This window comes from Molothrus ater, chromosome 22 (genome assembly GCF_012460135.2).
Source record: "Molothrus ater isolate BHLD 08-10-18 breed brown headed cowbird chromosome 22, BPBGC_Mater_1.1, whole genome shotgun sequence".
NCBI lineage: Eukaryota > Metazoa > Chordata > Aves > Passeriformes > Icteridae > Molothrus > Molothrus ater.
The window spans coordinates 6,678,196-6,687,329 of record NC_050499.2 but is presented as its reverse complement, the minus strand read 5'-3'; the positions used below and the strand labels follow the sequence as shown (position 1 = coordinate 6,687,329).

At 51.6% G+C, this 9,134-nt stretch overlaps 2 protein-coding genes across 2 annotated transcripts; both read right to left on the bottom strand.

The window, feature by feature from the left end:
- Positions 1–1,125: 1,125 nt before the first annotated feature.
- On the bottom strand, positions 1,126–4,685 carry SDHD (succinate dehydrogenase complex subunit D). The gene is made up of 4 exons (XM_036404844.2): positions 4,627–4,685; positions 4,164–4,268; positions 2,999–3,143; positions 1,126–1,786 (listed from the first exon to the last, which is right to left on the bottom strand). The coding sequence occupies exons 1-4, from the start codon at positions 4,670–4,672 to the stop codon at positions 1,621–1,623; spliced, it is 462 nt and encodes a 153-aa protein (XP_036260737.1). The 5' UTR covers positions 4,673–4,685; the 3' UTR covers positions 1,126–1,620.
- Positions 4,686–5,367: 682 nt separating this feature from the next.
- On the bottom strand, positions 5,368–8,946 carry NKAPD1 (NKAP domain containing 1). Its single transcript, XM_036404856.2, has 5 exons — positions 8,790–8,946; positions 7,878–7,978; positions 7,509–7,664; positions 6,980–7,033; positions 5,368–6,575 (listed from the first exon to the last, which is right to left on the bottom strand). Exons 1-5 carry the CDS (start codon positions 8,856–8,858, stop codon positions 6,080–6,082), a joined length of 876 nt encoding a protein of 291 aa, XP_036260749.1. The 5' UTR covers positions 8,859–8,946; the 3' UTR covers positions 5,368–6,079.
- Positions 8,947–9,134: the final 188 nt, after the last annotated feature.

Genomic DNA, 9,134 nt, shown 5'->3' with positions numbered 1-9,134 from the left:
CACAAGAAACTTTAGTCCTTTATCCTAAACAAGTCAGTTTTATGTTTTAACTACTGTCAGTACTCATAAAAAAAAAATAAATGCAAGTTTTTGGCAAAAGGTCAAGCATGTTTTCCAGTCAGACAGAAGAGAGCTACACTCTGAAGAAACAAGAATGTCCATAATGTCAATATAGTCCTGTAGAATTTGATCCCTAAAATCTTTAATGCCTAAATCCCTAAAGTCTTTAACATCAACCCAACAGCTTTTGCATTAGCTTTGGACTTCTACATTGCCAAACCTCTCAGATAATGAATTTCTCACCCAAGCAGCCTAAACACCACATCCAGCTGCATCCTGTGTGAGGAAACCTCAGATGAACTTTCCATGAGACCCCCAGCTTGCCCAGAGGGACTTCCCCATGACTCACCATCTGTCTGCTCCTCCTCCTGGCCCTAACGCAACACGTGCTGGCATTTACACCAGCCCACAGCTCCATTCTGGCCACAACACCATCAAAACTTTGGCCAGCTACCTGCTTTTGCTAATAAATAAAATTTCCAATCCACATTAAAAAGGAAAAAAAACCTCAGAGTCTTGTAGAATCCAAGCAGTGACTGGTTGTTCTGTTCATTGCAGAGTCACTGATGGTAACACAAATTCTCTTCCTCTCACTATTAATAGTGCCACAGAAGTACCATGAGAGTGTGGAAAGAGTTTTCCACTCCTTGGCAATGTGAAAGTCAGACAGGATGAAGCAAAAGTTAGAAACCACAATCTCAGTTCCCCCCTAAAAAATCCCTTAAAGAACAGAACATTCCCTCAGCCTCCTCTTCGTTGTCTTTTCTGTCACACAGGACAACACAGACCAGAGTATCTAGAAAATAAACCTCAAAAAAGTGTTGTAGATGAACATAAAAACCTTGAAAGTCAAATGTTCCTAAAGTCAATCTGCAAAAGTATTTTTATTCTTGCTGTGTTTTCTAAGGGGCATTAATTATCCTTGTGTTCAGTCTAAGTCACCTCTAAGTATTAATTCATACAAATATTCTTCATTTTATGAAGTAAGGCAGAGCAGACCTATCAACAGAGAAAACATTTTAGGCAACCCAAAGCAGTAAAAATGGTTCAGAAGCACACAGGAAATTTCTGTAAATTCTTTATTGCATGGATTCTGAAAAAAAGTATTCCCTTTTCTACATCAGCTCATCAGCTCCCAGGGTCCCAAGTGTTACAGGGTCTGCCTTACACACTGATGTCAGAAGAAGGAGTTCAGTTTTCCGCAAGCCAAGCTTGTTTTACAGAACAGGAAACCAACCAACAGTTAGGAAAAACACTCAATAAAGCTGGTATTACAAGGAGAGCTCCCTTTAGCTATGCAAATCTGCCACTGATGTAATTCATCCATCCATCCATCCCAATTTATTTACAGTGCAGCTTGAATCCACTCATCTCACTGGACATCTTCCAGTTAAATCTGTATTTAAACCTCTTTTTTCTCTATATATCCTAAACTAGCTCTGAGCCCCCTGCAGGCTCTCTGGGGACCCTTGGCTGCTCCTTTGTGGTGCAGGATGTTGCTCACAAGCTGATGAAGCAGAGGCAGCAGAGGACAATCGTGTGTGTCAGGGCTGGGGCTCCTCACAGGCTCCAGAGCATGGCCACAGCCTTGCAGATGCCCACGTCGTGGTAGTTGAAGTGGCAGAGGCCAGCGAAGGTCAGGGCAGACAGGACGTACAGCCCCGTGTTGGCCACTTTAATGGGGACATCTCCGTGCACATAATCAGTGATTACCTGGCCCAGACCCCTGAACGAGAGAGAAAAGCTCAAATCAGCAAAGTTCACTCACTAAAACCCATCCTCTCTGTGTCCCCCGTTCTGCCAACTGGCTTTTTTTACCCCTGCTGCCATCAGCCTTTCCTGAAGAATGCTCAGCTCCCACACGGAAAGAGGAAAAATCTATTTCCAAAACAAACCAAAACATTCCAGATTCCATTGAAAATACACAAGATTGGCTCAGAGGAAAACAAGGGCTGACCACAGCTCTCCAAACAGAATCCTTGGATCTGCCTTCTTATCTGACTTCCAAGGACTGGAAAAGACGAAAAGCAAGGAAATATCTGGGACCAGCCATTGTCACAAAGACACAGAAGACTCCTGGGTATGCCTTTAGATTAAAAGAGTGGCAACCAAAGAAATTAGTATATTTTTAGTTTTTTCTACATCTGGAAGTGAACTCCTGTCCAGATTTGAACTATCCAGCAACCTGAGACACGGGATGCTTGTTTTGGGAAAAAGCTCCCAGTCAGAGCAAGGAAAGTGCAAGAATCCCTGGCACAAATTCCTAAGGGCAAAGCTGAAGTTCAAGAAAACCTGGCACTCCCAAAGTACCACAAAAATCTGCTTTATCCTTGTGGCAAGGAACTCCCAAACCAGGATCACCTCAGGAAGGTGGGTGCTGCCAGCCTGGCCAACCATGTAGCTGGATCCACTCCTAATTAGTCCTGTCCCTGCTCTCATTAAGGATCACAGCAGAACTCCACTGAGCAAGCATCCATCCAGGAATAAAGGAAATAATCACCCATGTCTCCTTAGTGGAATATTTGCTGTGAGTTCTTTATTATGCAGAACCACTGAGATGGATGAGATGACCATCTCATCACCACTGAGATGTACAAAGCCAGTGCACGGAGCTTTAGAGGCAGAATATTTGTGTATTTTTTTATACAGATCTGTCCTCTTTCTGTTTCCTTCTGTTCACACAACACTGGTTCTTCTACAGGCTAAAAACATCCAGGATTCTACACCTCCAGGGGCAAGGAAGTGCTCTTAAGGTTAAGATTTTATGGATTCTTTTTCTGAGTGAGAGGACAGTGTGAGAAAGGAAGACCAAAGTACAACCACTCCTGCCACCGAACGTGGAAACCAAGGACTTTTTCCAGCTGTTTTACCCTAGCCCAGGATGAGGTTTGGAGGCACCAAAGCTCCTTTGCTGTGAGCTGAGCCCTGCTGTGCTTACCAGTGGCCGTGCAGGGTGAGGGCTGCAGCCAGGGAATAGTCCACAGCTGGTCCAGGGCACAGGTAGGCTGCGGGGAGCAGCCCCAGCAGCAGCACACTGACAGCTCGCTCCCCTGTCCAGTGCAGAGATGCAGCCTTGGAACCGCCTGCAAGGGGAGACATTCTCAGGGAAAAGCCCCTCTGCCAAGGGCTCTGCAGCCCTTGGAGGGCTGGCTTGGATGGCTTTGACATCTGGAGAGTTTGCAAACCAAAACCCTGCTTGAGCAATGCTTGGCAACACAACGGGAGCATCAGCCAGGCTGAAACCATCAAGAACTGACTCTGAGAAATTATCAATGCAACGCCCCAAAGTGCTCAACTAACACACAGATATCATCCACCTAAACCAAAATGCAAATGGTTTCCTTCGTTTTGGCACGGAGAAAAGAAATTTAGAAAGCGACAAGACAAGGAAAGCAAAGGATCTGAAGTTTGGACTTGGGCAAAGTGCAAACTGAAGTGCTATTGACTGGTAACAGTGCTGCTGAAGGGGAGGGTGCACACACTCCTCACAGCCTGAGGCACCACAACTGCACCATTATTTATCACAAATAACATCTCTGCACAATTACTGCCCTATCTAACAACGCTCAGCATTTCACAGCTTTTCCCTTAAACCAACGGGCATTTAGGATTATTTTTTCCTTTGCTGGTAACACCTATAACTGTACATCACCCAACAGGACACCAAGAAAACCACTGCACCGTATGTAAATATCTTCTGTTCTCTGTTACAGCTGCCACTTAAAATCTCCTAGAGTGGCCCCAAAAAATTATAGACTCAGCCTGGTTTAGGGATGGGAGGGACCTTAAAGCTCATCTTGTTCTTAGGTCCCTGCATGGCCATCAGGTACTACCTCTGTCACCTCTGTTGGTGCCTTGAAGGACCCAAAGGAGCCAAAATCTGGTCCTTTACAGCCCTTTCTTGACAGAATCACAGAATATTCAGAAGTTGGAATAGACCTGAAGGATCATCTAACATCCAGCCATGGGCAGGATGCCTTGAGCTAGACCTGGGTGCTCGGGTTTCGGCAGTTCCAGGGATGGGAAAAGGGGTCCTGATTCCGGGAGAACGAGACCCCCGCACACCAGCACGGACGGACAGACAGACACAAACAGGGCTGTACCGTGTCCCTGGCGGGGCGGGCCGTGGCTGTCGCGGGCCGGAGCGCAGCGGGCGGCGGCGGCACCGAGCGCGGCGGGGCGGCGGAGCAGGGCCGAGCCCAGCAGAGCTGCGGGGACAACGGGGGCGCGACGTGAGAACCCCGCACCCTCCGGGGACCCGGAGCCACCGGGGTCCCGCTCCCACCGGGTCCCGCACCCTCGGGGTCCCGCTCTCTCCGGGCCCCGCACCCTCGGGGTCCCGCTCTCACCGGGTCCCGCTCCCTCGGGGTCCCGCACGCTCGGGGTCCCGCACCCTCGGGGTCCCCCTCTCTCCGGGTCCCGCTCCCTCCGGGTCCCGCACCCTCGGGGTCCCGCTCTCTCCGGGCCCCGCACCCTCGGGGTCCCGCTCTCTCCGGGCCCCGCACCCTCGGGGTCCCGCTCCCCGCCGGGTCCCGCTCCCCGCCCCGCTGCCCCGGCCTCACTGACCCAGGGCGGCCCCGCGGGGCCGCGGCCGCAGCAGCGCCAGCGCCATGTCCGCTCCAAGGGCACCGCGCCCGGACACGGAAGCCGCGCCCGAGCTTCCGCCGCCGCTTCCGCCTCCGGGGCACCGGCACGGCCGGGAGCGGCCGCCGCGGAGCTCCGCGGGGAGGATGTGAACGCCCGAGGCAGCGGTGGGGGGATCTGGGGCAGGAATGCTCCGCTGTGAGGGCGGGCAGGCCCTGGCACAGCTGCCCAGAGGAGCTGTGGCTGCCCCATCCCTGGAAGCACCCAAGGACAGGTTGGAGCATCCTGGTGGAAGGTGTGGTGCTCAGGGAACTGGAATATCTTAAATCCCCTTCCAGGCAGAACCATCTGTAATTCTATAATTCTGTCTTAAACCCCGCAACAGACCCAGGTGCTCTTCATCTGTGTGTTCACTACTGCAACGCCTTGGTACAGACCATAAACACCTCCATGAATATCCTGTTCTTCTTTCCATTTGGAGGGAAAAAAGGAACAGCAAGCAGGGCTTGGAGTGAGTATTTAGGGCCGCTGGCACTGTTTCGTGCCTGTCCAGGAGACAACAATCACCCCACACATTCCCCAGTGCCCTGATTTCATCTCCTGCAAGTGTGGTCGGGCAGCAACAAACAGCACAGAGAGAACACAGGCGCCACCCAGACTCCCAGGCCTGTGCTCTGTCCCCGGGCTTTGCTCCAGAACAATGACTAAAGCATCAAACACATCTGGATTTATTTGTTTTATTAAAAGACTTGGCTGTTCGCTGCAGGGAGAACGGCCTGGTACCAGTTTCTCCAGTAACACACTGGGCAGAGCAGAGACAGGACACAACACCCACCAAGGCCTCTCTGTCAGCACAAATGCTTTCAGCATCCCCTGAGGGGAGGAAGGAAGGTGGACAGGGTGGGCAGCCCACAGCAGGCTCTGGACAGGAGTCTAAACCAAGCAAACTGCTGGATTTTTTCACCATTAGGGAAGTCACTGCCCTTCAGCTGGAATGGGAATATTCCCTCAGCTCCCCTCCGTGTCCAGCTGACCCTGTGCATGCCCCCACAGCTCTGCTTTTGGTGGAAGATGGGAAGACAAAACTACCGTGGGGGTTACAGTGACATTTCCTCTGTTACCAGCTTGATTTACCAGCCTGTCCTCTCTCCTACTGGCCATTGTTTTGGTGAGCCAATGAGCAATCTGTTCAAACATAATTTAAGAAACAAAACAACCTGATCACAGCCAAGCTGGCAGGATGAGCCCACCTGTGGGCCAGGTAGGTGCTGTCCTGCAGTGCTGCCTGGCGAGCCCTGCTCCCTGCGGGCTGGCAGCGCGTGTGTAAACCAGTGTTGGAGCAGTGCTGAGTGACAAAGAACTGCCTCTGTCCTCCCCTCCTGCTCTGAGCTGCACCCAGACCCCTCAGTCCTCATCAGAGCTGTCCTCAGATTTCTCATCCCCCTGCCACCTTCCAGTTCTTCCTCTTGCTCCTCTTCTCGGGCACCTCGCTCGGCCTCTCGGGCACGGAGCTGTGCCGCTTCTTCCTCTTCCTTGGGGGCCGCTTCTCCTTTTTGCCCTCGGATTCAGTGTCCTCAGAGCTGCTGGTGCTGGAGCTGCTTGCATGGCAAAAGTCACTCTCCTGCCCAGAAGAAGAGGTAGGTTCCTTGGCAGGCACTTTCCTGGGCTTTTTCTTGCGCTTGTGTTTTCCTTTCCGGGCGCTCGGAGTCTCCTCTCCTGAGCCCTCGCTCTCCCCCCGGGAGGAATCTGTGGAACTTCTCTCCTGCTCCTTTTTCTTTTTCTTCCTCTTTTTGTGTGAGCGCTTTTTTTGCTTCTTCTTGTGGGATTTCTTGGTTTTTTTCCTTTTGTGGGGCTCACGGGCTGTTTGTTTCCCCAGGTGGGATCTCTTCTTCCCATTGACAGCATTTTGCTCATCTCCTTCCTGCTGATCACTGGAAAAAGAACAGGAGGAGGTGAACTGGAAGCCACTGAGTGATGAAACTCATTTATATCCAAACTGTAAGCCTGAAAAATATTGATGATTCTGCTGGGTGTAGGTTAAAAATAATTAATTCTGTCTTAAAATCTTGTTTTTCCACTGTCCAGGATACTGCAAGAATTTATTTACCTCCCAGACTCATCGATTTTGGTAACTCCAGCTAAACATGAATATCTTAATTAATACAAAAGATTCTCTGAAGACTCACACCACGTTAATGGATTTGAGTTTTTTAACAGTAAGGCTTTGCAGTCAAGGTTGATTTGTATTCAAAATTCAAAACTCAGTTTGTAAAATTCCCCTCAGAACTTGTCAGAAGGCAGATGCTGGATCCATCAGTAAGGGTGTCTGCCTTACCTGTCTGTGTCAAATTCTTCAGGGTACAACTCTTTGTATCCACTGTGCCCCCACCTGTAAGAAAGCAGAACCATCCATTAAAAACAGACAATGTGTTTGATGATAAAAATGCAATTTTGAAAAGGCAGAGCCACAGAATGAATCTGAGTTTAGACAGGAAGGAAATGGGACTGATTTGCTTGGTGCTATTTAAATACACCTTATATTCTCAAAGCACAATTCTGATTTCTTTAAATCCAACCCTGGACTTGTGTTTCTTGAGATTTTCTAAGCTTTCTGGGCAGAGTAATAAATATTAAGTTTAGGGCTGGGCTTTTGCTGCTTAGTGTGTCTTAGAAACTCCACTGATGAGCTCAAATTGGTTATTCTGTGACACAGCAGAAGTTTGTACATGTTATTCATTCTCAAAATGAGCTGAAGCTCTATTTCATCACAGCACACACCAAACAGAAGCAGTGTCATGTTTTGGTACAGGACTCCAAAAAGATGTTTTAATGACAACCACAGAACACAGAATTCCCCCACAGACCTGTCTGGCATGTTGGCTTCACATTCATACAGCTTTTTATTCCAGGATCTGGCCCTGAGGAGATCATCTTCCACCAGGTCAAGGAGCTGCGGGTTCCTGGGTTTCCAGTCTGCCCTGTGCCCCTCCTCGTCGAAGCCGTCGCTGCGCATGCGGCTGCTGCAGAGAGGGAACGGCTCCTTCAGGTGGGGAGCACCTCCCAGAGCCCCGACCCAGAGCCCCCCATTCACCCCCTCACTCCCCCCTCATTCCCCTGGCACCTCCAACACGTCACATCTCAATCAACACTCTGAGATCAGGCTCAAGCACAGGCCTGACCTCTTTGCAGGGAGTCTTCAAGGAGAAAATCAGTATTTCTGTGGTGTATCTCACCTGGAGGTGTCTGACAGCATTCTGCTCTGCCTTTTCCAGTACGTCTCTTCTGTCTGCTTCTCCCACTCCCTTATTTTCCACATTTCTGTCTCTTCCTGAAGCTGAAAGTCACAGAAAGGGAAATGAGTTGAACATCATGGGAAATTCAGTTATGCAGCACCCACCTCAACACTCCTGGTAAGGAAACTCACAGCCACCTCTCCTACCATCCCCAAACAAAGGATTATTTACACATATCTGTATCCCAAACAGAACTTCCTGGTGCTGGTTAGACCTGCTGAATTATGATTCATGAAACAGTTTGCTAAACTTAATGGAGTTGCTTAATCCTGCACTAAAATCCTGCCTGTGCAAACCAAGTTCAAATTGTTTCATGCAATTAAAAGCACATACACTGGGCAACAAATAAAATACAACAAAACCGATTCGAGATTTGCTACTTTTTAAGTAAATACAGACATATTGGGGTGAAACCGAAACTCGGGGAAAACCGGAACGGCGTTAAACCAAAAGTGACCCTGAGTATGTGGCGGATTTACCAAATTCCTTTGATTTCTGCCCAACGCTGCCGCTCTGCCATGCAGCATCAGCAGCGGGGCACGAAGCCTGCCCCGCACACCGGGATCTTCCCGCATCACCGGGTGGCACCGCCGGGGTGTCCCGTACACAGAGATGTCCCCGTACACAGAGTCCGCACCGGAGCTCTCCCCGCACCCTCACGGTGTCCCCGCAGCCCGGGGCAGTCCCCGCACACCGCGACGTCCCTCACAGTGTCCCCGCACCCCGGGATGTCCCTCACGGCGTCCCCGCAGCCCGGGATGTCCCTCACGGTGTCCCCCCCCGCAGCCCGGGCCGCCCCGCTCGGCCCTCGGCCCCGCAGGCCCCGCCGGGCGAGGGCGGCCCGGGCCTTACCTTGTTGTGCGCTCCGGTGTGGCGGATGACGTTGCGCAGCAGCACCTTCCCCACGGGCACGCGGGACATGCTGCGGGCGCTGCCGCGGGCCGGCCCGGGCTCGGTGCCGGTACCGGTGGCGGTGCTGGAGCTGTTTGTGGCGGCGGGGCCGGGCCGGGCCGGGGCGGGCGGGGGACGCGGAAACGCGCGGGGCCGCGCGCGCGCCGCTTCCGGCGCCGTCTCCGGGGCAACGGCGCCGCCATGGCCGTGAGGGCCGTGGGTTCCGGGCGGCCCGAAGGGACCCGAACCGGCCCGAACGGACCCGAACCGGCCCGAACGGACCCGAACGGACCCGAACCTCCCCGA